The 27,326-nt window shown below is 42.0% G+C and overlaps 2 protein-coding genes across 2 annotated transcripts; one reads left to right on the plus strand and one right to left on the minus strand.

The window, feature by feature from the left end:
• The first annotated feature begins 676 nt into the window (after window positions 1-676).
• On the plus strand, window positions 677-13,400 carry IRAK1BP1 (interleukin 1 receptor associated kinase 1 binding protein 1). Its single transcript, XM_076333113.1, has 4 exons — window positions 677-961; window positions 7,644-7,709; window positions 11,904-12,034; window positions 13,079-13,400. The coding sequence occupies exons 1-4, from the start codon at window positions 677-679 to the stop codon at window positions 13,347-13,349; spliced, it is 753 nt and encodes a 250-aa protein (XP_076189228.1). The 3' UTR covers window positions 13,350-13,400.
• An 11-nt stretch (window positions 13,401-13,411) lies between these two features.
• Window positions 13,412-24,682, minus strand: LOC143157904 (uncharacterized). Its single transcript, XM_076333114.1, has 7 exons — window positions 24,629-24,682; window positions 22,472-22,639; window positions 21,109-21,198; window positions 19,109-19,179; window positions 18,150-18,313; window positions 16,130-16,240; window positions 13,412-14,138 (listed from the first exon to the last, which is right to left on the minus strand). The coding sequence occupies exons 2-7, from the start codon at window positions 22,594-22,596 to the stop codon at window positions 14,043-14,045; spliced, it is 657 nt and encodes a 218-aa protein (XP_076189229.1). The 5' UTR covers window positions 22,597-22,639; window positions 24,629-24,682; the 3' UTR covers window positions 13,412-14,042.
• Window positions 24,683-27,326: the final 2,644 nt, after the last annotated feature.

Raw genomic sequence — 27,326 nt, forward strand, 5'->3', positions numbered from 1 at the left:
TGTGATTCTCCGAGAAGCCAAACTGCACCCCTCTGCCTTTCCTAAGGAGAGGGCGGCATTAGCAGGACTCGGCCAGCAGACATTAGCAAAGCCAGCCGACGTGCTGCCAGACCCCTTCACGGAGAACTAGCAGCATTGACACTAGAATGGTTTTTAATCACCCCCGCCCAGGCCCTGCCACCAGCGGAGGACGTGCTGTGGCCCAACAAAACCCAGTCTTCCCTCCACAGGCAGCAACTACAGCCATTTCTCCAGCACTCTTCCTCACACTCTCAGGCTGCTCCAGACCTTAATACGCCGGGAAAATATGATAATAGGTCAAAAATGGCAGGAACGGGACAGCTTTTCCTCAGGGGATGCGCACCTACACCTGCCCCGCCACAGCCTTCCTAACGGCTGCAGCCCAGCCGCCTGCCTCAACTCCCTTCCGCAACGGCTGGAGGCGCCCTGCCTCGGTAACCGTCATGGCGGACCCCCTTCGGCGGGAGGCAGAGGAACTTCCGCCTCGGTACCTACAATGGCGGGAAGCAGCCTCGGTCTGGCGCCCGCGTGACAGTTGCGCCGCGGTCGGGTGATGGCGCTCGGGAGCGGAAGGGGGGGTGTCACGTGGGCGCCTCCCAGGGTGCAGCGGGCGCGCTGGCGTTGGTTGCCATGGTGCCGTGAGGGGCCCGCCGCGATGGCGCTGCCCGCGCCGCCGCCCGCCCGCGTCTTCGCCGAGCTCGTCCCAGCCCAGGCCGCGGCCCCGACCCCGGCCTCGGCCTCGGCGGGACGGGGCGGCCCCCCGGCGCCGTCCGGGCGGGAGGTGCACGTGAGCGGCAGCGCGGAGCTGAGCGCCGGCCCGGACCGGGCGCGGGTGTCGCTGCGGCTGGGCAGCCGGAAGGGGGCGGCCGGGGCGGCGCGGAGCAGCGTGGCCCGCCGGCTGGAGTACATCGCCCAGAGCGCCCGCCAGCGCGGCGTCCCGGTGAGAGCCGCCGCCCGGCCTCCGTCTCCTGCAGCGCCGGGGGCGGAGCGGGGGGTCCTCTATGGCGCCGGGCTCTGAGGGGCGGGCGGTTCCCCCGGGGGAGGGCGAGGGGAGGAGCGGGCGGGGCAGTTCCCCTCGGCTGCGGGGTGCAACCGGCACCTCCCGGCCCCCGGGGCCTCCCCTGCCCTGCTCGGCAGTCTGCGGGGTAAGGTGCCTTCCTGCCGGCGACAGGAGCGGGAGCGGGGGCGGCCGGGCTGGGGCAGCCCCGAGGGGAAAGGCGCCCGCTGAGGGAGGGGCCCCGGGACCGGTGCGTGGGGCGCTGCGTGCATCGGCCTGGCCGGCGGGAAGCAGAGGAGTAACGGGGTCTGGAGCTCTCGGTCCTCCGCCTCGGGAATGCACCGGCCGCTGGGGCGCTGCTGTGAAAGCCTGCCTGTCTTTGGGAGGTTGCAGCTTTGCCAGCCTCAGCAGAAAAGGTGGAATGTCGCTGCTCGGGCTCTCCAACAGGTTGCTCGTTTTGCATGTGAAAACCATCCTGCTTCGACTGTTTAATCTGTTCATGTGATACAGCATCCTCACGTGCATACGGATGAAACTGATAAAGGGGTACACAGCGACATAACCTATACACGTGTGTAAGTGTCAGTGTAACTATGTGATTACCGTAGCGACAAATGCCTACAGAGCTTTTTCCGCTTTCATTTTCTTGCTCCACTGAAGGAGAGAGGTATGAAAAAACATGAGACGTGATCAAGGTAGCTGAAGTGACAGAAGCCCCTCGTGGACTCAAAAAGTTCCTTTAGCATAATAAGGTTTTTGGCCTCAGGAAGTCATTTTATGACAATGAGAAGAGCATAGTCTTGCCTTTAAAAAGCTTTGTCCACACTGTAAATGCTCCTCCGTAAGGGTGACATTTGTCCTAGCAGTTGTGGTGCTGATGTTTTTGGACTTTATAAAACAGTTTTGGACAGTGTTCCACACCTAGGACTCTTAAAACAGAACAAAGCTGATCTTTGATGGAATAAGTGGTTGCTTTTGAAAGTTACTTACTATTGAAGTTCCCCAGGAAGTTTGTGCCTTTTTAGCGTATTCACAAATGAGCTGGGGAAAAGGGAGATGACAGTTTGCTATCAACACCAAATTATTTAATGTAGTAAAAAAGAATTGCAGAAGGGTTTCATGATACTGCATCATGTTACAATGCAATTTAGTATTAGTAAATGCAAAATAAGAGAGCAGGTTACTCGCCCTAAACAGTGATGCGCTTACAGTGAAATTGCATGCCCAGTTGCATACAGTGAAATGCTGCATGCATTTGAAGGTAAGTGCTGACTCCAACTTTTCTTTTTCCCCCAACAAAATAGGATTTACTGTTTTCTTTTAAAACTGATAGGGATGCTGTCTCTGTTTCTGTAGTAGCTAAATAAAGCATTTGTTCAGGAATAAAGGCGGCAATAAAAAAGACCCCTTAACCCCTGGTTTAGAAGAAGCTCATATTGCAGCTATGGGACTAGATGGCAAGGAGACACGGAGGCTGCTGTGGGCTACATACGTGATCCTGCTCCCTACATTTTTCCCAAACGCATGGCTGGGTGCGTGTCTGTCACGGGGAGCACAATTCTGTTACCATCAGAATGACTTGTTCAGTCAGAAATGGTGCATTTTTCGATGGGATTACAGGTTGTATGCCTTCAGTTTCTATTAAGTGAGTTAATAGGAGTTTGAAGTCTGGTGGATTTTAAGAGGAACGGGAGAAGACAAGGCAACTCATCGTGCACTCATTTTTATTAGCAGAGAAAACAATAAGCTTTGTACCCACCACCATGGTAAGCTAGCAGATCATGGGGTATTTTCATCCTGGCTGCAATTAAATACCTCTTCAGAGTGTGGATAGATTAGAAAAGATAGTTGCAGAAATTTACCCTACAGTGAATCTGAATAACTGACTTCCAGTTTTGACAGGAGCCGAATTGAATTAGGATAGCATGGAGCACTCAAGACATGGCGGATGGCACACAAAAGGAGCAGGCAGGATGTTAAACAAGTGAGCGTGCTTTAGAGGGGCTGTGCGCGCTACTCCAGGCTAGAAAAAGTAATTGCAAAATGAAGTATGACCTGGACAAACAAATGGTTATATTTGGGTATATGCAGTCAGATTCAGAAATGTAATGGGAGCAGGTAAGCAGTGGTGGTGTAACCTAGGTGGAGAGTGGACTGTTTTTACAATGTGAGAGTATTCAGTGTCTTATTATAGTTATAATAATTCCACAGTAATCTTCTGCTGTTTCAGAGATGCCATGCGTTGGAGAATGGAAATGTTAGTTCTTCCTACTTGAGGGACTGCGAAATGCTGCTTAAGTTGTGGGTTTCTCAGTGTTAGCAAAGTGTTAGCTCTAGGGAACTCTGAGAAAAACAACATGAAGTTGTTTTTTTTTTTTTCAGAGTAGTTCCCTGCGGTATAATTTTTAGTGCTTTGTTCCATCCAATTTTAAATCACTCCGCTGCTGGAGCTTTTATTTGCCTTGTAGCTTTTCTACTAACAACTCTCACTGCTGGCAACTTGTTCTTAACGGCATTTGCTAACATCACTTGTAGCTAATACTATTCTAGACCACTGTAAAATAAATATCTCTTCACAGTCTCCATGTGGTTCTAGTTGTTGCAAGCTTATCTAAGGCTTCTTTAGAAATCAGCTGGCTATTCTATATATTCATTTTTAATTAATCTGTAGAACAATTTCCTTAACCCTTGTTGTTGCTATCGTAGGAAGTCTGTGAGATCAGACTTGCAACAGCAGGAGCTTGCATTAGCAGCTTGTCAGGATGCCTGGGGGCAGCACCTAATTTCCATACATATTTACACAGGATTTTAATCAGAAATAGATGCACATAGTAGCATTTATTTATAGTGTGCTGTAAGTGTATGCAGCACTTCAGAGCACAGAATATGCTTTGAAGGCTGCAGGGAAAGTAAAGTCAATGGGGAAACCAATCTCTCTTACTCAGCCCAGCTGCTCAAAAGTAATGTTTTTTTCTCTTTCACTAGAAGCAAGCTGATTTTATATTTACCACCTATGATTTACTTGGAGTGGTGTGGAGATGACACTTGTTTTCTTTAATCACTGTATCTAACAATTGGCATCGGCCATCTTGTTTAACAGTGATAATATTTGTTGTACCGGTCAGAGTGTTATTTAACAAAACAAACAAACTAGCTCACAAACTATACCCAGTGGGCTCTGGCTTAGATTTTTGTCTGTACTGAGATATATCCTTGGATATATGTGCAATATTCTCCATATTTCAAAACTGTTATTTAGGAGTCACAGTTATGGATGCACATCCATACAGTCAGTTAAAAAAAAAGATTTTGAAGTTTTGCTCACTCAGTTACAAAATCTTCCAACTTCAATATATCCTTGAATAAGACAGGTAGAAACCTGGCTAAGGCATCACCTTTTTTGGACTACCACGTATTTTAAGAAATACCCCCAAAGTATCCTTAACATTTGCTGAGTACAAATCTGCTTTTTACCTTTCTTAAAATAACTGTTACGTATACTTCTGTTATTTCTTGAATGGACATTAAGCAGCAGAAACTTCTTCACCATAGATTTTTAGGTGGTTGTTCTGTCTGTCTAATGCCAAACAGAACAGACAGAGTGAGGGGATGAGAGGCTGGAGCACAGGTACCAGATGCCTAGCTGGGGTGCTTATCACCCCTAACTGCCCGTGATGGATGGACTGTTAGGAGATAAGAGCATACATCAGGACTCTCATTAAACGTTTCTTTAGTACTAAGAACAAAAATGCTATGTTCAGGTGGAAGAAGCTAACTCTTTTGGTTGTTTAAATATCTTTATTTTTCATAATGTGAAGTTATATTGGATATATCAGTGCAAATGTACAAGTCAATGTTAAGAGACACTTCCAGGTGTCTCCAAATTTTTTTTATTTATAACTACACATATCAGCGTAGCTCACCAGAACGGTGCATTAGCATACATTTCCAAACTATAAACATTTTCCCTTACTGAGACTGGTCTTGTGTTTCATAAAACGGTCTCACAGTTTTGTTAACTCAGTAACCAGAACACAGAAGTTTATCTGCAGGTAGACTTTTCTCATACTGTATTGTTCTATAGCTGTCTCCTTGAAGTGTGCTTTGGCTGATTATCTATTTAGGTTTTTTTCCCTGTTCTCTATCGGGGAAAGGAGCAGTCATTCCTGTAAACAGCGACGGTGTCATGAGGGTGGATGCAATGGTCCTGCGAAGAAGAAACCGGTCAGAAGTAGCAGATAGGTAGGAGGAAGGGCTAGATAAGATTTTTTTTTTTTTTTTTTCTGTTGAAAAGAAGGAAACTATAAGGCAAAGCACAGTTCCAGACTTGATATTGTAAGCTCAATGGGATATCGACTGTCTCTTTCATTTTTGTGTTTACAATACCTGCAACAGTGATGGTTTATGTCACTGCTGGCTCAAAAAATAGGCTATATAAGCAGAATGCAAGTGCGATTCTGTTAAGAATTGTCCAATGGCTTCTGGGGCAATTGAGTTATCACATAACAATAACGTTATATTCAGTTAATTTTTCTACTGTGATTCTTGGCCCACAGATTTAGAAAATGGAGAAAGTTATTCCAGAAGTCCAGAACACCTGGGACACCAGAAGTGTAGCTTTCCCTAAGTCACAGTGAAAACATTTTTTCCTGTGGCTATTGCAATCAAATGGATAGTTCCTCAGCCAAAATACGAACAGTAGACATAAGCACTAGGAAAAAAAGGCTTTTGCTTTTGATGTAGTCGAAGTCCTCGTTCCAATTTAAAATTCTGTCGTCGCCTACCTGCCTTTTCCGTATCTTTGTCCGAACACACTCCCGAACAGGAACAAAGTATCTAACAGAAGATGTATCACAGGAGGCCACCTTGTTACGACTTCAGCAATTATTTCCTCCATTTATCTCTAGCAACACATACAGCTACTGTCAAAATCTGGTGGGATAAAAATTAGCTGTGAGGGAAATTTTATAATGGATGGCACAAAATGATCTTTCACTCCGATTGCATTGATCTTGCAATAGTGCCTGGAGCCACAGGATGGCACTGTCCTTAAATACACTGGAACCTTGTGGAGGGCAAAACCAAATTAGACTTGAATCTGTTCAGCAGGAAAGAGAACTTTTTTTTTAAAAAAAGGATTAAGAAGCGGGGACAAGGAAAAACATGCTTACTCTAAAGTTTTATTACAGTATAGTTATTTCTGTAAAATATGAGTTGTAGAAGAAAGGTTTTCTCTAGAGCTCTTGCATATCTTATAGAAATAACCACACAGAAAAGCTTTCTTGTCAATTGTAATTGGATTCTATCATAAATAGTAAGATTTGCTCCATATTGTAAATTAAATGAGCTGTTGGTGCTGGACTGACTTGAGCACTCTTTAGCAAACTACAGCCAGCCACGCTGCCAAAGTACCTCAAACCCGTGATTCCAAAAGGGGAAATAGGTTTTATTAGGGACTAACTGGCCCTGGTTCTTGCCCTTACTAGAAGAGATTATCCAAAAATAGGACTGTTGTGCTTGAATTTGAGCACTGCCAATCAATCATAAAATTGAAATGTCAAAATTTGTTTCTTGTAGGCTGCTGTGTAACGGTAATTATGGATTTAATTTCCATATGATATTTTAAAAGGAAAATGCTTCTCATGATTAATGTCATTTATATGAACTTATGCATGCATGCAACATGATAAACTTGCAGATTTGAGCCTCTGTAGGAAATATTCTGACACAAAGCATCTTTTGAAATGTGTCAACACTGAAAGCAAATATTGTTTTCCTATGCAAATAAATTTAGTAAATACAACTTTTTCAGTAATTGGAAGGCTTAGTATCTGTTTCCCTACAGTTCCTGGGTATTAAATGCGAAGTTATATTTACAATTAAATTGTAAACTGTGCTTTTTTGTTGTGTTATAGTAATTTTACAATAAATTGTTCGTCCAAACTGTTTACCGAAGAGGGAAGTGGGTGAAAGAAATGTGATTGTTAGACTGCTAGCAAGCTGGTCAAATATTCAGATGTAACTGGAGTTATTCTGTGTCTTAGTTCAGTATCTTACAAGTCTTACAGGATTTGCTAGTGCTCTGTGCAGCTGTTATGTTGAATAAAGTAGCTGCTGTTAACGCAACAGTGTCACTGGTGGAATAGCCTCTTTTACGGGTTACCATTCTGCCAGAATAACCAGTGCTCAGTCATTGTTCACATCACCTTGCTACAAGCTGCTACTGTTAAAAGATCTTAAGGTAGGGGCCTGAAAAGCACTTTTCACATACTCACTTTCTGAAAACAATTGAAGCTTCTAGTTTTTTGAACCAGGTGAATTTACAGTTACACACTGATACACACAGCTTCTAGCTAGCAGTCACTTTTAAGACCTAATTGCTCTTCAAGTGAATAGCAGCAAAATGACATTATACAGCTAGTGTACAATTTACTTTAAATAATGTCAAGAAGTCTTTAACATCCAGCTAGTTTTTAACTGAAGAGATTTGCATGAAAAATTCCAAATTTCTGTTGCTAAGTAATAAGCCAAAACAGTTCGACTTTTACAGGACACAATGTACATATATTTCCAACAGATGCTTATTTTGTGTCTTTTAAGATTATATTCTTGTACTTTGTTTTAGGAAGAAAATATGACTGTAACAGAGGATTTTAGTAGACTAGAAAATACTTACCAAATGGAAGCAGAGGTACGTATTCAACCTAACCAAAAATAATAAGGAATAAGAAATGTAGCAAGGACCAATGAAAATTTGCAGACTGCCTTTCCTTATACCAAGGAGTAGATGTTCTCTACTAAAGGCAGCATAGTTCAAAGAAACTATTGAAGGACTACAGTTTCAAGCAGGGTTCAGCTGCAGTCTTCTGTTGTGTGCGGAACTTGTTTTCTGCTACTGTAATATAGAAAGAATTATCTTCTTCTCAGAAGAATGTGTGCTTTTTAAATATTACACGATGCTACAGAAGGGAATATTTGGTTCTGGGGCTCCAAGGTTGTCGTTCTGTGGCAGTGTAAGCAAACCCACGATTCTGCACTCTCCTTCACCCATAGCCCTTCCTGCCCTCTACTTCTTGCAAGGAGTTGTACTTAGGTGATCAGGTGATAGGTCAGTTCAGAAAGCTGCTCCAGTTAATAACTGTTTTTTTTCCAGATTAGCTTTTATTTTTTTTTATTATTTTAGCTCCCTGAACTGGAGGCAATGCAAGGCAGAGGACAAGAGTGGATGGGGGACCACAGTGGCGTGGCAGCCCTAATCTAGATCTGTTTAAGCCACAGTTGAACAGCACCTGGACTTTGGTCTATTCTACACGACTCTGCCATCAGCTTGCTGCAAGTAAAGCAAAGCTAATTGTTTCCTAGGTAATTGACTTGGAATTCTGTAGGTAAAAAGTGCTGTGTGAAAGCTAAGTATTATGGGTATAATCCCATTTACTTCAGAAGCAGCTCAGGGGAGTATATTTTTGCATGTTCATGCTATAGTAAGACATAAATGCTGTGCTGGAAGCTTTCACTGAGGGAAATGATGTGTTTTCAGTCAATGGATCTTTTTAGACCATCAAACTTTAATCACTACCCAGCAAATTTACAGATTCTTATGACGTAAACCTGGAAGCCTACAGTAAAATGATAGCTGCTTTATAGAGCTGTTGTTTACAGTCCCCTAAAACAGGGTTCAGCCTCTTCAGTTTGCTTGCTCGCTTTAAGGCATATTCTCATAGAAATAACAGAAATAACAAATACGGAAATAATGGAGAATTTAGAGAAGAAAATTTGGATTTTAAAATGAGTCTTTAGATACTTAAATGGTATGCATCAGTGTCATGTTCTGAATGACTTTAACTTCATAAAGTAGACACCTACTATCACGAGAGCTTAAATCACCATGTTTTTTAGATAAGCTATACTTAAATAAAACTATACTGAATTATTATTTAGGCTACAGACAAGCTTAGTCTTACAACTTCAGTCTTAAGTAACTTAGCCAATCATCTCCCTTCTGCTATTCATTTTTATACAACAAAGATTGTACGTGGAAAGCGAATTACAAGGATTTAGTGTTCATTTGTAGGCCGCTTGGACCAGCTATAATTGCTGTTCAAAAGTTGTATGGTTGCCTAGGACCTGCGTGTCAGAACTTGAAAAATCTAGCCATAATACCGCTGTTTTGGCTGCCCTGTACACTTAGGTAGCAGTATGGTCGCTCTTTATGCAGAGATTAGTTTCTCCTTGCTTCCCCCTTTATGTATGTACTTGTTTCATTAGTGCAGCTTCATAAACCAATGAAGTTCCATTGATCAGCGTGTTTGCATGCTTTAGCAATATAAATTAATTTAAAATTAACTTACACTCGCTTCTTAGAGTTTGCCATTATATTTGTGTTACACATAAAATCATGGAAGTCGTGCATTATTTCATTCTATAAACTCTTTCTACCATTTGTCTACTGTAAGAGTTTTTAGAAGACTGAAGAAATTCCCAAACAAATAGCTATTTTAAGGTACAATTAAGAATTCAGGATACGCTTTCAACTGTAAGGAGATAAATTTTAATTCATGCTACAACAAAGGAAAATATGCAGAAGAATGAAGTTGTGTATGAGATCACAAAGCTCTCTAATATCTTAATCATAACAGTTCATTTATTGCATGATGATCTCATGGGATGAAGATTATGTTGGGTTTGTGCATTTCTTAATATACTTGCCTCCTTATAAACTGTAACTTCTTGTCCTTTACAGCCTTACCCAAACCGTATAATGTCCATAATGGTTTTGCATACCCTCATATTACTTTTTCCACACTTTTTAACCTTAATCATAATTTTATTGAAGAAATTGAAACACTGCTTTGCATTTCAGTGCTCAGGTATCCTCTGTAAATGTAAGTGGAATTTATTGTGTCTACCTCTAAATGAAAACTGTGACTTTTAGGGAGAAAAAACAACTTTCACAGCTATTGCTCAGTTGTTTTCTGCCCCTGAGGGTACCTGATTACATGCTTCTCTTTTAACAACGAAGTTCCTGAGTGCCCAGAACTGCCCCAGTCTGAGCAGCTTATCTCTCGCTTAAGACCCACAGTTCTTTTGTTTGATCATTCTTTTGTTTCATCCCCTTGAGGGAACTAATCTTTTAAGCACTGATAGCAATCTGGAAAATACTATGACAGTCCTCATAGTGAGACTTTCAACTTTCCACAAAATACGACTATGACAGTTTTTTGGCAAAACAGCACAAGAGGATGTGTGCTTTTTATATATGGCAAGAAGAACTCTCACTAAAGAAAGAAATCTAGGTTTCATCTCATCTTCAGTCTTTGTTCAAATCGGTACTGCACCTTCCAGAAAGTGATCCAACCCCCAAGTTACAGATAAAGGGTGCGCAGCTGAGATTAAGATGCAGACTTGGTGCAGTTTTGCACAACAGGTGTGACCCTTTGTCCTTGTAGGGATGGAATTGCCCTGCCAGTCCATCTTGGTTAGTTTTTAAGGCCCTAAGCCCAGCTTTGGCTCAGTTGTGTGAAGAGCTACTGAGCCAGTGCAAGGATTCAAGCCAGGATGAGGTACATGTACTGCACTGAGAGGCTACCAAGGGTAACAAGACGTGTGCATTAATTACTTTGTGATAATTGTCAGTATCAATTTTTTACCTTACCCTGTATATGAAGTAGCCCCCTCCTCTCTCACTGAGAGATTCAACTTCCTTGAATTATCTCATTTACCACAAGGTAAATCTATGGTATGCACACAGGAAGCTACTGAAGTGCAGCTGACATGCCGCAACTTGGATTTCTGTACCATACACCTTCACTGGGATAGATTGCTGCATGGACTGCAGCAGTCACGGGGGTGACTGTACGTCACAGGGGTTGGCAGTGGACTTTTCTTTACCACAGCTTTTTTTCTTCCCCTCCTGTTGAAGCTGTATTACTGTGCAAAAAGAAAGGAAGGAGTCAGGGATAAGAGAGAAGGTGAGCCTGACTTGGTGGTGAGAGCACTGTACTGGGAAGTGAAGATGAGGGTTTAGTTCTTCTAAAAAAGAGTTTGGGACCCAGGATTTCTGATTCCTGAATGCTGTAGGAGCTCGGCATCATTGCTTCACTCCTGGCGACTGTGCTCTGCCACAGAAAAAGGCTGGCTCCTGCCTGGAAGGTCGCCGCCTGGCTGGCACTTCCCCGCAAGGAAGGCTGTAGGGCTCTGGATCCAGGGCTGATAGTGATGCCTTCTTTGTAGCACTTGGGAAAACACCTGAATTCCTGATGCATCTGTATTTAATGCTTCTTATTGTCAAAGCCACAGACAGCTAGATGTTTAAATTGTTTTTAATCCAAGTCTGAAGTGCCCAGTTCTCTGTAGGCACTGGAGTGAGTCTGTTCAGCCAACACAGGGGTTTGAGCCCACTGCAAGCTGGGCTGGGCTAGGCTTAGTTTAATCTCATAGTTTAGGTTTCTTGAACCTAATGCTTGGAATTAAAATGTAATTTTTCCTTCCTGCACAATGTTTTCCACATCATTTTGCTTGGGCTTCTGCATAATTAACATCTAGTAATCTAAAAAGGGAAGAACCAGGATGCATCTAGTCATGTGTCCCAAAGAGCATGTTCATTCTTCAAATTGTCTCCATACCAAGAATGCCGTACTTCCTCACAAAAGAGCATTTCTTAATCCTCAATTTTAAACCATTTAATGGCCTTCTTTCTGTTGCAAATCTAATGATAGTCTCTAGGGCTATATACAAGTGTTCTATGTAAATACATATTGGAGTTTTATACAGGACTAGTATGTTTAGTTAATTTGAACATATCTGGCTTTTTACTGATTTAAATACAAGTGTTGAATCGTAGGGGAAAAATGAAAAAAAATTGTGTGATGACTGTGTTCACTCCCAGGTCTGTATTATATTCAGCGATTTTGGAAAAATGCAGAATGTTTGCAATCTACTCACTGAAAAGTTAGGAACCTCTGTTACCATCAGTCCACCTCATTTCTACCATACACCAGAAGCCGTAGACACCCTTCGGTAAGTTCTCTCTCACGCCACAAATTTTACAGCCTCAGATAACAGTTAATATGAACACATAATTTATACTGTTTGTAATGGGAGCAAATAGTTTCCTTCATACCTATTAAAAATTATGTTCAAAAATGTCAGTATTTGTTTTAAATATAACTTATAAATTAATGCTGTTCAGCCTAGAAGATACAGCTTGTTCTTTCTACAGTGTCCCTGTGCAAAAGCAGAATGTAATTAAAAAATATTTTCCCACTGATTTCCATTGGAAGTATAATCTACTGTGAATATTAGGTCAACAGAGTTTGACTTTGGTTACATCAGCACGTGTAGATTTAATTTGTATTTATTCATGAAGGTACAAATGTGTTACCAGATGTTGGTAATTCCAAGTACCCCTGCCAATTCCCATTACTCTTAGCTGCTGACGTGATCTGAAAAGAACCACGTACGGTGCTTGCTCAGCATCAAAACACGCGACTTTGAAGCTCACGGTCTTGATATTTTAGGCGTTAACTATTCAAAGTCCTGCTTCTCCCATTGACATTGGGGGGGCAGAGGGAAGTTTAATCTTGGTTTGGGTTTTGCCTCTTCAAAGAAAAGAATTATGCCTGGTCCAAGAAGCAAGCTCAACTAGCTGCTGCTAACGGTTCTGGAGATGTCAGAAGTGTACCTCGAAGGTATCTACGCAGGAGTCTGGAAATCAGGCCAGTGGGGTTAAATAGGTGCTAGTATGCGGTGCTAGTATGCTTTACAGCTGGACTACCCAAATGCCTGGAGCAAGGGTTGAACTATTGCTCTGCACCACACACCACGGATGCCTGCAGCGTATAGGTGTTAGAAACGCTTGATCATAGCTGATGAGGATGCTGACATTTTCTCCACACACTCCCCCCTCAAACTTCTAAACTATCACCCAGAACCCAGGGGAAGGTGATGTGCCTTACATCTATGCAGTTACAAAAGCTGAGGCATTAAAAAAAAACGTTTGGCAGGAATACTTGTACATCAGTTGGCCCTGCTTGTTATCGTGCTGCTTTTTCTGCCTCTCAGCCGTCAAGTATGCGTTGCTGCTGTTGGAAACACACGGCGGAAAGCTCAAGAAGTCTGTCGACTGTTTGGCCAGGCATTGGGAAAACCTTTATTAATAAGAGAAGAAGAAACAAAAGAATGGGGAGGCCACATAGACAGTCATCTACCAAACTCCCCAGATTCACTGACTCTGCAGGAAAGAATCCAGAATGCTACCGCTTATTCTTCTTGTAGAGTGTTTGCTGTGTTTGAGATAAAGGGAAAAGAAAACAGAAGAAACAAGTTGCTCTAGAAACTTTCAAATCCTACACATTTTCTTATTAAAGTTTTTATGCTTTCTTGAGTTTTGTTGTTTTTTACTTTATTCTTATGGTAGCAAGTAGTGTTAAGAGAGGAAATTAAGAATGGGGGTTGTGTAGCGAGCCAGCATAGAAGGTTTCTTAACATCTGTCCAGGTGCAAAAAAGTAGATTAACTCTTCTTTTGCATGTATCATTTGAAAGCAGCACAATGCGTGCTTTTGTAAAGAGAGCAGTCAAAGTATCGCAGGATTTACTTACTACAGCTCCCCAGAAATAGTTCCGTTCCTGTTGGCCTTTTTATTTAGCTCTATCTCCTAAAATTAAGGTTACTACTAATTCTGAAAGTAGAGTTCTTAACTGTTCAGTTTCTTCCTCTGCCCCCTCTAAAAGGGCAAGATAGTTGATGTGCAAAACCTTTGGTACTCCTAGCTGAAACTTGGTTCTATTTAAACCTTTCCTCCCAAAATTGGAAGAAGATTAATCCCTGCCTCGAGTCATGGTAAACTGAACGTGCAGTGTGTTTGCTTCTAATGAAATGGATTGTTCAGCGTAACATGCTTAGGAAAATTTTATTTCATCATAGGAAAAAATATACATAAGTTTTATCCTGGTGTCTATTTGCTCAAGTTTAAAAAGGAAAGATGTTGTCTGGATGTACGTTGCATGTACAAACACTTAAGTACTTCAGTCATGAGGATAGATTTTTTTCAACCATGGCTGCATAATGTATTTTGATCCATCATATCCACTGAAATAGGCTTTCATATCAGGGTGATGTACCTGAGAAAATAATATTTCAAGTTGAATAAGCACCAGAATTAGCAATAAATACAAACTGATAATTAAAGGAATCATTGAAGTTACTACAGTTAACTTTTTGAAAACTCCTGGTTAGTTTTTAAATACATAATGTACGTAGAGATACTTTCAGTGGGATTTTCCATGTACCTTAACCTAAGTTACGTCATCAGAACAGTGGCTTTCTCAAACTGTCAAAGTACTCTACAAATGTTGAACATCTCATGAGATACTACGTGCTAGATCTACGCCAGCATGGATGTTTTAAAATCAGCACTGTTTCTTATTGAAGTAGTTGCCACTCATTTGTTGCTGGTAGAGCTATTTGTTATTTTTTCCAGCTGGATCAGTTATCTAATCCGATTAGGCAGCAGGAACAGTAAAGAAGCAGTCGGGGAAATGGTGAAGACACACCAAGTTGATGTGCCACAATGTCCAACTTGGAAGATGCAAATCCACAAAGGGCAATCCAAGTTACATGCCTTGTCACGACGCAGAAAGCCTACAGAGAGCGGGTTAGAACTGTCAACTGGGAAAGGGTTAGGACAAGTCTAAGCATTTTCTCATCAGTCTCAACTCTTCAGGAAATTACTCAGCCGTTCCTACAGCCTAATAGGCAGAGCGAGGGCAATCCACAGACATTCTTTTGAACTTGAGGTATAGGCATGACTCACCATTTGTAATTAATCTCAACTAGACAGCTTTCAAATATCTGATTTTGTGAGCTTGTTCCCCTAATAATCTGTGGGGAGAATTAGCCTGTCATGCAGGTGAATAAAGCAATCTGATATCTTAAAGGCTAGTTTACGCAAGGTAAATGTTAAAAGTGAGGTATCTGTTTCTCCCCATGGACTATAAAGGTAACCGGAGGTAGCCAGCAGACTGACATAATGAAAGGTGCATTTTTCAGACACATAAGTTACGAGTGGTCAGAACCCAGTTTTAAATACTTATGACACTTATCTGGGATAGCATAGTTCCTGCTTCTAAGTTCAGGCACGTTAGCACATTTGATATTACAATCAGTGGCTAAAACAGAAACAAGGAACTAGGGCTTCTCCCAAATAAAAGCATTAGTGGTGTTGCACTGTTCGGCCCCATTGATTGAGTGGGGTCCTTTACATGCAGTGGCACAGTTGCAAGAGAGAGCATGGAGAGTCTTCAGGCCAGTATAATTTACACAATTCCTTTGGGGGGTTCCCCTGAAAGGCAGAAGATGCCCATTTGAATCTCCTCTGTTTGACTAGACCAAGCATCTCCTGTTAGATGAACGGTTCAGCTACTTGCTGTTATTTTAAATACAGATACTGCCACTATCCACAATTTAAAAGAAGGCATCCACACTAGCACTGGATCCCTTGCAAAAAGCCGTATGTATGTGGCACGCATGCCTGAAGGCTGTTTTCTGGATCAGAGTCTCTGACTAGTTTAAGAATCAGGTGCACATTGCATAAGCCAGAAATCAAAAGCTACCAAGACCGTGATACACAAGACAGAATTTATGGTTCCCGGAGAGTTTTGCAGTTAAGAAGGCAGACATTATTCAGTCTGGGCAGCAGCTGAGCAGAAGCTGTTTGAAATGCAGGTTTTTTCAGAGTGGAATTGAGAAACCAATATACTTTGCTAGATCCAGTAGAAAGAGATTAAATGACTCATCCAACTTTGATAGGTCAGTGAAATCCCAAAAGTCCATGTCTGCAACAGCCTCTACATAACAGAAGTCAAGCTGCTAAAACACTTACAAAACTAGGCAGTTGGATACTCTGAAGTAGGCAGTACCTGGGTTTGGTCATGTATCACCTTCCAAAAACACATACTTGAAAGTACAGCAGTAATTTGTTTATCTGCTTTCTCTATTAATTTTCACTAACTTTGCAAAATAGATAGATAGTATCTACTAAGCCAAAGGTCAGCCAGCTTTTAAATGTACAGGCTAACAAACAAGTTGCAACTGAACAAAAAATAAATACTACCTCTACTCCCATAATAATTGTTATCTCTTCCTCAGGAACGTAAGCTGTAGATTTGCCATATCCATTTGCTTTGTTAATTAGAATTCGATAGTGAGGAGTATCTTTTAGACCCTGTAAAAATAGAAGGAAAATAAATAGCCTCAAGGGGAGATGATGACTAAAGATTACATTATGTATTCAGTTAACTCTCACTATGCTTACAGAACCTAAAACCACTCAATATATACATACAGCAAGTTCATTTTTATGATCTTACCAACATCAGTTTGGAAAATTAAATATAAAGCAATCAAAACTGTAATACATTAAGTTTTGGCATATCTGAAACATTCTTTAAGAGTCAAGATTTTAATTAACCTTTTCTCCCATAGATCCTGCCAGAAACATGACTTGGAATATCCCTGCTTTTTGTATATAGGTCCCATAACAATTTGTTAGTCTCCCTTCTTCCTTCACAAGTGGCAACAGAGAACACCAGAGAGAGGCAAATTCAGAGCATAATACCACCTCTGACAATCTTGGCCCCAGTCCTGGACAGAGCTAAGGCAACTTCCATGCATATGTAAAAATCTTCCAGCCAAGAAAGAAGCGTGGCTTACTATTATTTTTACAGTGCCTCTGAACCCAAATCATGGGCCAGGGTCCCACCGTGCTCACTACTATCCATAAACATTCCTGCCCAAAGTAACCCACAATCTAAACACAAAAAAGTGATGGATGAATACAGACAGATAACTGGAGTTTATGAAGCAGTTACTATCGATCAATGTGACAGGCAGTGGCCTCTGCTCAACAATGTAGTAAAGAACTGAAAGTCAGAGAAAGGCAAGGAAAAGTTGGGCTGAAAGCCTGGCTAATGTTTAGAGGGGATTTGCAAGGACCAAGCTTAGTAGTTGCCTTATAAAGGTCAGAAGGCATTCTGCATAGCTGATGCATGCAACGTGAAAAGGCAAAGGCAAGTTAAAAAAAAACCAAAAGACACACACTTAAACCACATGTCATCACTATTGAAATTAAAACAATAAAGATGAACACAAGGTCACTGGGAGAACAGAACAATGTAAGGTACATAAAAAGAATCAGAACGCCTGATGGGAAATTCACGGGCATTCAGTTGTTGACAATAATACTGAGAGGAAAAGGAGGGGAGAAAAGAAAGCAAGGATGCAGGTGTTTTAGAAGCCAAAAATGAGTGGCAGGTGGATAAAACTACAGCGGGGAAGGAACAAAACGCACAAAACAGGACTGAATCTCTGCTCCCAGCTGAACATGAGTTCTCTGCTATGGGCAGAGTTTCTCATTTTTTTCTCGTTTTTCAGTCCTCTGACTTAATGATTAGTGCCTTCCTGTCACTTAAGCAGCACGTCGGCAGCCAACCCACAGAGTATGCAGCACTGTATTATCAGAGCAGCACTGTCAACAAAGATGTAGCATCTGATTTTCAAATACAACGACGACTTAGGCTAGAGAATTTAAAAAGCTTCAATAATTCTAACAAAAATACGTTGTTAAACAGATTTACATTCCAAATGTCCAGATCCCCAAAAACATTGCTTTCTAACTGAAATTGATGAAACGCAAAGGATTACTTGCGTTTTGTAGGTGCAGTGAAGATGTTACCAATTATTATACCTACGCTGGAAGATCAGATAAAAGATTTAACTGCCTCTCAACTTCAGTAATACACCACGAGAAATCTGTTCAAACATTACAGGTTGACACTGCCACTTTAAATACAACACTGTGTATTAAAAGTGAGTAATTTTAATTCGAGACATGTCCAGTACAACCCTGACCGGCGAAGCTTAACCCATCAATGGTGCAAAAGCACAGCTCTACTCAGAGAACAGTGCAGAAGAAGCAGAGGTATCGCTCAGCTGCACAGGAGATATGGGACTCAAATATTTTCCATTACGTTAGCAGGCAAGTCTGTAACAGTAGTTCTGAGTTGTGGTTTTTTTTTTTAACCTGAGTTATTCTGTGTATCTATTAATAAAGAAAGAGTTTAATACATTCAAACCTGTTTCGCTGGAGGATATTTGTGTTGTAGCCATTCTTCTGGAGCTTTAGCTTTTACATCCCATCCAACAATGACTCCTGAATAGCCAAATCTTTTGTGACCTATTACCTGTCCCACACTGAAGTGAATATATTCAGGCTTTGGACTGCGAACATGAGTTGATTCTAATTTAACAAAGAAAGAGACTTAGCAAGGATAAGTGTTTGATCAAGTATATTAAACATTTAAACAGACATTCTCCTGACTTCTACCAGAAGAGAAGTGACAGATTAATAGGCAAAGTAAACAAGGGAACAGGTACTTTGGGTTTTTTCCCCCCAGAATATTACTATGATATTTGACAAAGCAGCATCCACCAAGGAACGCATTTTTCTATTTGTATGCCTTTGATATTACATAGGGGTCTTAACAGAGTTTTGGAAAGTATAAACACACGTATGTACTGACAATTACTTAAGCCTGACATACAATATTTTACAGTGCTTACACATGCTAACTGGTTTTGCCATTAGTTTTTTCCAGTTTAGGTCACAGAATTCTTCTATTCAGTCTGACTGCGGGGAATTTCTTTCTGGGAGCAGACTGATCAACTGTTTCTTTTCCCTTTTATGAAGTTGATCTAAATCAGTTCATTTGAATCAAGTGAAAGCTATACCACTGTTTCATACATCAATACAAAATAGGCACTCTCAGATCTATTCAATAAAATAGATGCATACATATGGTATATCATATTGATACTGTTACACAACAGAGGGTGAAAAGGCCTTGGATTTTACATTTTCTGTTTTGCTTACTGAACTTTATCAATAATGTTTAGAGAGAAGAAGAAAAAAAAAAGACTACCATTTACAAAGCAAGTATAGATGTCCACTATAAAAGACCTTACAGAAGACAATATCCAAAAAGCAAAACATCCAGAAGCAAAATCCAAAAGGATTGCAAAAAGACTCCAATACCTGCGAAATAAGAGTGGGTTTCTGCTTCACTGTTGCCAATTTTAGTTTTCTTTTCTCCATAGTACCAATTCCTAAAATGTAAAATTAATAACCCAACATTCAAACAAGTTCTTTAGAAACTGAGTTTTAGTAATAATCAGAAGGCCGATTATCCTATCTTAAGCATTTGTCTGAATCGAGGGATACTGCAAAGCCTTTGATACAAAATTCTTCACGATTTGAAGCCCAAACAGAATGAGAGTTTTACATTAAAACTGCTTTTAAGGAATACACAAGCCAAAGGAATTTGTTCCAACAGGAGAAAAGAGTATGAATCTAATTTCTTTGGATATGTAACTCTACAGTTGCATTATAATTTTTATATGAGAGGAAACCCATTTATTTTCTATAGGTAAGCAAATATTATTCTGAACTCTAACAGAGTGATTCTTCAGTATCTTTTGTAAATTCTATTGTGAAATCTTTAAAGATTGGTTAACATTGGTATGGCAAGGTGTCTGGCAATGAGTCCCAGCTTAAGGCTACAATAAGCACAACTTCTCCTTCTGCACTAGGCTGAATTTCATGTGAATTTAAAGGGTGGGGGCTAGGGGAGGGACGTCTTTAAAGAGGGGAAATGGCTTATGGTTTTCATTGCCATTGTGAAAAACAGTGTAAAGAAACAATGAGCAAACTCAACATTTAGTGGGGGGAGCGTTCAAATATTTCTTCTGCTGGCAATGTAACAGGAGCAGTCTATGAACAAACGTATTTGGGTCAACATTCTCCATCCATACCAGTCAGCAACCTGTTGGTGCCAGAGAACTATAGGTTGTCCTAGTCTCCTTCCTCTTTTATGGTGTTCACCACCTTCCCTCTTTCAGTCTTACTCCTTTCACCCTGCCTGGAAGAAAGTAAGAGCAGGTTCCACAACTGTACAAACAATACTTTTTTTAAAAAGTCTTGGTTTAGCTCAAATCAGTAGGAAGACTTAAGGTTGACAAATACCTTTTAACAGGAACAGGAATGGGCAAATATCCTGACTTGTCAGACTGCATTGTGGAAAACAGCAGCTAATATAGTAGGTTTGGAAGGTCTCAAATGTCAACATATTTTTAGGATAACCAGTTCTTTATAATATAAGATATTCAGAAAACGCAAGCAGCTCCAAAGATCATTTGGTCTTTGAAGGCTTTATCTGTAGATATGCCTGGAGCTTTCCACAAAGTTGCAAAGCAATTTATGGTGAACCTAAGAAAAGCACAGTTTCTGTTTCCATCCATATACCGTTCCCCTAGGCTTTCCTGGGGGCAAAACTAAGTCTAAATCTTCCACAGTTCAGAGGACTTGACATCCTTGATTATTGTACACAGATCAATAATAAAGGATCTTTGAAGGTCCAGACAAGGTAAAACCTTTGGAGTATTTCTACTATACAAGAATTAAATCTCACAAACAAGCCTTTTAACCTCCCCAAACATGTCCAAGCAACAGTCTTCTTTAATTAAACTGGTGTATATATAAATTGATATAATCTTACTTTTTCTAGACCAACTCATTGTCACGTGTCCAATAATCAAGTTTCCCCTTCTTCCTAAACCCACAGATTTCCCATCTGCATTTTCTAATTCAATTTCAAGTTTTCCTGAACTACCATATGCAGCATAAGATGTCCATCCCATGTTGTAGGATCTGATCCTACAAACATGTAGCTGCTTACAATCATTAATATGGTTAATCCTCCTGACTTCACAATCAGATAAATTTGAAGTGGAGGATAACATGTATAGAATTACTGCCATGAGTTATATTTAGTTTTGCATGGACTTCAAATTGCATGTTTGTGTAGAATACACGCAAAAGGCTTTCTTAGAACTGGTGGAAAGTCCCAAATCAGTCTCAACAAGAAAATAAGAGACATTTCCCCTTTGTTACTTATTTCACCCCTACAGCATACCTTCCTGTTAAGAAGGGACTGTTTGAAATTTATTCTTAAGTGTAGACAGTATGTAGCATCCTACCTTGTCTTTGATAGCCACAGCTTTAAACGATCAGCCCACGCATCCCGACTCAAGCAAGATTTTGTAAAGCTGCTCCAAGAGGCAATTATCCTTTAGTAGTAAAAATGATCATCACGTTGTTTTAAAAACCTTCTATAGTATTTGTATATAGATATATTTTTAATACTTAAACTTTAAGGCTTTGCTTCTGTAGCAAACAGGGAAAAAAATGTCAGTGACCAGGAACAAGTTCTCCTCAAGATTAATATCTAGACTGCAAATGAATATTCTTTCAAGCGTCGCTTGTACCAGTAAACCACATGTAAATTTTGGAAAATGCCATTTTTCATTACAAGGTCGCTTGCTTTCTGTACTCAGACCATAGGAATTGCTAAATTGCACCAGATTCTGCAGTTTCAACTGTTACTTGAGAATAGTGAGCATAAGACATTTCAAAAATGGTGCACGTAATCAAAAGACTATTAAAAAAGAGCCTAAAAGTTTTTGCATAAATCTAAATGGTTGGTAGTTGACTCATGCCATGAAACCTGAAAATTGTTTAAATCTGGGTCTTTACGCACAAAGCCAGACTTAGTTCTTTTTTCATCAGGCCGATCTTTTGCTCTCATTACTTTATGTATTTGAGTCCTACAGATGAACCACACAACCAATGCACCACACAGGCTGCACTGTTAAAACTAAGTCATAGAAGTCTCTCTTCACGTGGTTCATCTTCAGGATACCAACATTTGCCAATGGTTACCACTATCAAATATTTGGACCTGATGTAGTATCCTCCACTTTACATTTGAAGATAGATGCATGCGACCCTGTCAATACATAACTTCTTAATTCATATACAAAATGGCACTACTTACTTAACTCTATCATTATGACTGCCATAAGTAATTTACTATGAATGTATTTTTGTTGGTTAAGACTCTGTACTGAGTCATACTATGCAAGAAAATCTATTTTAACAGTAAGCATTAAAAGGTAATGGAAAGTTAGAAATAGTCTTACTAATCAAACACTTCATTTCCCCTTTTTTAAAGGGACATAACCCATAGTAACATATATTGGAATGTCCAAAAGCAGAATGAGATTAAGGCACAGTCGTGCACTCATGCAGATTATACACTGATTTTCATGTGAAGAAAACAGTGGTTGTTATTCAGATTTTGAAGGACATCTTTAAATAACTAAATACAGTCACATTAAGCCACAAAAATGTCTGAGGTATGATTTGAATGTTGTTTTTGTGTAGGAATGGCCAGTGTGCTCCACCCACACTCCAACTTTCCAGGACAAAGTGTCATTAGGGATGCGAAAGAGAACTCTCTTATAAATAAATACAGTAGGGAGGGAAGGAAAGACTTACAACCTTTCTGTTATTTGGATGCGCTGAGCAGAGTCCGTTCCATACCACTGGGATATGAAATATTGTGCAGGAAGCGCAGACAGCAGCACGCAAATCTGCAGAGCTGCAGCTGCATTGATGTGAGGCATTCCAACAGGAAGTTTCTTCAAAGACACTGCCCTGCTCTCTAATCTGAAAAGAAGGGGGGGGAAAGAGAGACAAAAAATGTAGTCATCAGCTTTGCTAGCCGTGTAGTACTTAGAAGTTTCCTTCAGATTGTTTTGTTGGTTCACAAGATAATATACAATCTGTACACACGCATTTCAGTTACAGCCAGAGCACACCTAAATTAGGTCAAACTGCATTAAATTTGAGGGTACTTATAAAAACTAGTAAAAGACTAAAGTAGACAGCTTCACAAGACAAAGAAAACAAAAACCTAGTGAAGAGTTATACAGACATCTCTTTCATCAGGAAATAGAAAAAAGAAAAAAAAAAGGAACCAGGAAGTTGTATGGTTGTCCAATTTGCCATAAAAAGCTGCTCTCCATGAACGAAATTCATTGCACTGCTTTATCATCTAATTAAGTGTATTAAACATGTCTGACATATCAGACTGATGGCCTCAAGAAAAATCTATTTAGATGCAGTGATTATTGCACATACGACAGAACTATGAGATTTTTCTTTCAGATCGAAGGTACGCACGGCATCATACCAAGATGATATCAACATGTGCCACAGTCCCATCATTAGACTAGAAAAGGATTTGACATCACCATTGATTCCACAGGCACCTGCCACACCTTACCAATGCATTAAGATATTCCTGACTCTTCAAATTGAGATATTCACCTTCAGATGAGGAGCACATTTACTGTCTTTTTACATCTGTGAGGGTTTTTCAGATCAGAACTAGGACTTGCTGAAATTCAAGATTTGTATCTTTTACACAAGCATTCTCAGAGTGCACATTTACTGCAACCTTCAAAAAGTTATCTACATCCACGCTCCGTTCTGTCTCATTAGTCTCCAGTAGTGGCTGTTACAGCTACTACTCTCTAGTAGAGTACTTGGTTTGCAAGCACAAGCAAATTGTTTCAGTTGTTTCTGATTTGCTTCTACTTCCTGCTATCCTAATTGATGTCATTTACACAATAATTTGGGTTATTGTATATCCAGTACACATGTACATTGGAAGTTAGATTTACGAAAACTGCCAAGCAAAGGTAGTCGAGATCACAAAGTAACGCTGAAGGAGGCCCAAAGGATATTGTAAGGAATATGAAAACATCTGCACGCGTGATGAACAGTTGCCAGAAACTGTATTTTTCACTTCTGCATTACCTGCTTTAGAGCCAATAGCAATGAAAAAATATCTCCTAATTTTAGACATTATCAGTAGTTGTACATCTAGAGTACTTGTTTACTCATGTATATCGGGGGGGAGAGGAAGAGTCACATATCAGTTCGACAAAATAACCATCAGCAGCCTGCTAGGCTGGAGAGCTGGACAGGACCCCCCCGGGAACGCCACCACTTCGCCCACAGCGTTTACACAACACGACCATGCAACTTCTGTCACCGCACGTCTTTCTCCTATTTCTAAAAACAGCTTTTTGAGCAGCTTGATCCATCAGGCAGAAAGGATGCGGAAGCAGACAGAGAGATAGCCTGGACCAAAACTGGAACCCCACAGAATCAAAATGCTTTTGCGCAGATTCTGAAGTACCTGAAAACCTGTCAGAAACGAGCAATGCCTTTACCCCGGCTGGCAACCGCCTGTGCGCACCCAGCTGGGAGCAGAGCGCACGGCCGAGCCGCAGCACCCCCGTGCCGGCAGCGCGCACCGCAGCCGAGGGAAGCCGCCGAGCCCCCGGCCGGTATTTCTGCCACAAGCCCGGGGACCAACGGCACGAAGCCGACCAGCGGGCAGGTGAGGCGGCGGGGCGGGCTGCCCGCTCCGAGGGGTTGCCGCGGCCCGGGACAGCCCCGCAACCCTCCTCCTCCGGCCCACCGGCCCTCGCCCCGGCGGCTGAGGGGAGCCGGCCCGGGGCTGCACGGCGGCACCAGGTGGTGCCGGCGGCGGCAGGTACCGCCGCCGCTCCGCGACTCTCCCTTCCCTCCCGGCCCTCCGCACAGCCGCCGGCACAGGGCGCTCCCCCGCAAGCAGCCCCTCACCCGGCAGTGGCCGCAGCGCAGCGCGCCCCGCTCCCCGCAGCTCTGGGCGGCAGGTGCCGGGCCCGCTCGGCTCCGCTGTCCGGCGAGGGGATGAGCTTCCCGGTGGGGGCGGGGCGGGGCGGGGCGCGGCGCGGCGCGGCGCGGCGCGAGCTGCCGGCAGCGCCTGGCGGCAGGTAGCGGCCGTTAGCGGGCGTTGGGGGCCGGCGGACATCTTGTGCGGCTGAGGGGAGCGGCGGGACGGGGCCGCTCTCGGCTTCGTGCCCTCCCCGGCGTAAGCGTTTTAACGCATAAAATGAACCCGGAGTGGTGAACGCTGTGCCTGACGCCCGGCGCCCGGCTCAGGTTTTCAGGCCGGGGGGGTTACCGCCCTTCTCCCAGACTGGCGGTCGTCTTCCCCTTGCATGGGAAGGCTCCCGGGGTGGATCGGATCAGGATTTCTCATTCTCGGAACGCAACAAAACAAACACCTGGGTGGACTTTACACCCTTACCATTTTTAAGAAGATTATAAAGAAACAAAAAGTTTTTACCTATTTTTGCAGGTTAATTTTAAGTAAATTGTATTAGCAACTCCCTTATTTAAGTCATTTTCTTCTGTGAAAGTGGACAAGCACCTTTAACCTGCTATGAATAGAAGTCAGGAGGAAGTTCTCTAGCATGAAGTTTATGCAAAAGGCATCATGTTTTAACATAAACTTTTAACCCAGCCTCACAGTGTGCCTCTAACCACCCTGCTGGTATTACAGAGAGCACTTGGTGGTGGTCCCTGGGCCTAGTTTTGTCACAGATGGATGAAGGCGTAGCTGATCAAAAGTCTCCTGTGTGGTTTCGATAGTGCATGCGTAGCCATCGAGCAGAGCCTCCCTCTAGGCCTGTGACTGCTGAGCTGCTGTACGGGGGTCAAAGCCTGTTAATGAGTCTCCTCTTTGTCAGGGATTTCTTTGGTGTAAATTCTACAGCGATCAAATTTGTTGATGACACCCAAATCAGAGTGGGAGCAAACAGAAGAGGATAGACTCAAACTGCAAATGACCCAAAGAGATTAGAGCAACAGGAACGTTGCAGACAACAGGGGAAATTACACAGTAGCAAACGTTGAGTCTTACCGAGGGAGAGGAAATGTTCTAGCCGTCTCTTATTGCTTACTGAGCACATGTCTGTAAAGGGCAGTACCGTGAAAAAAAGGGAAAATGTTATCAAGCAGTACCTAGTTCGATAATGTACCTTACTTTTCATGGCTTCTTCAGTAACATAGTGATAGTTACACTTTTCAAATGAAAAACTTCAGAAAGTACTTTTTCCTGTAGGCACATGCTAAAAGCAAAAATGGTCTCAGAAATAATTCGAAAAATGCAGGAACTACACCGTGTGATGATACAGACTGAAATACCTCCTGCTTTCTGTTGTGGATAGAATCAACAATGTATAGTACAAATCGTGGCCCAATACACAATATTATTAGACACCTAACAAGTCATTATGTCTCTTCTTCATTATTAGGGTCTGTAGCGATAGAACAAGGGGTAATGGTTTTAAACTAAAAGAGGGTAGATTCAGACTAGATAAAAGGAAGAAATTTTTTATGCTGAGGGTGGTGAAACACTGGCACAGGTTGCCCAGAGAGGTGGTGGATGCCCCATCCCTGGAAACCTTCAAGGTCAGGTTGGACGGGGCTCTGAGCAACCTGATCTAGTTGAAGATGTCCCTGCCCGCGGCAGGGGGGTTGGACTAGATGACCTTTAGAGGTCCCTTCCAGCCCAAACCATTGTGATTCTATAGATGGGGAAAATTGTGTAGCATCTCCTACACTGTGTTTGACAGACCAGAGGATGGTGTTAGCTTTTAAGTAGAGCGCATTGTTGGCTGGAACAGTTTGACTTGTTGTTTGGGCTGAACTGAGTTGTCTTGGTGCCGTGGTTTAACCCCAGTCAGCAACTGAGCACCACGCAGCCACTCGCTCACCCTCCCCACCCCAGTGGGATGGGGGAGAGAATCGGAAGAGCACAAGTAAGAAAACTCGTGGGTTGAGATAAGAACAGTTTAATAAAAAAAAAAAAAAATTGTAATGGAAAGTAAAACAGAGAGAGAGGAAAAAAACCAAAAAACCCAGGGAAAGAAGAAAAAAAATTATGCAACTGCTCACCACCCACCAGCTGATGCCCAGCCAGTCCCCGAGCAGCAATCGCCACCCCCCGGCCAGCCTTCCCCCAGTTTATGTACTGAGCATGATGTCATATGGTGTGGAATACCCTTTTGGCCAGTTTGGGTCAGCTGTCCTGGCTGTGCCCCCTCCCAGCTTCTCGCTGGCAGGGCATGAGAAGCTGAAAAGTCCTTGACTAGTGTAAGCACTACTTAGCCACAACTAAAACATCGGTGTGTTATCATCAACATTATTCTCATCCTAAATCCAAACCACAGCACTGTACCAGCTACTAGGAAGAAAATTAACTCTATCCCAGCCGAAACCAGGACACTTGGGCAGTCGTTTTGAGCCCGGGGCCCATAAGAAATAATTAAGAAAAGCAAGCATAATGTCAGGAGGCTTACATGCAGCATCCTGGGGCATGCGGTCAAACAAGGATAATCCATTATTCTAGTGTATGAAGTGCTTTGAATTCCTGTGCCTTGGCTAGGCAGGAAGCTAAGGAAAAAAAAAGCATCAGGATTTGGCACTGCTGCTTTCCCTTCTCCATTGCTTG

The sequence above is a fragment of the Aptenodytes patagonicus genome, chromosome 3 (assembly GCF_965638725.1).
Source record: "Aptenodytes patagonicus chromosome 3, bAptPat1.pri.cur, whole genome shotgun sequence".
Taxonomy (NCBI): domain Eukaryota; kingdom Metazoa; phylum Chordata; class Aves; order Sphenisciformes; family Spheniscidae; genus Aptenodytes; species Aptenodytes patagonicus.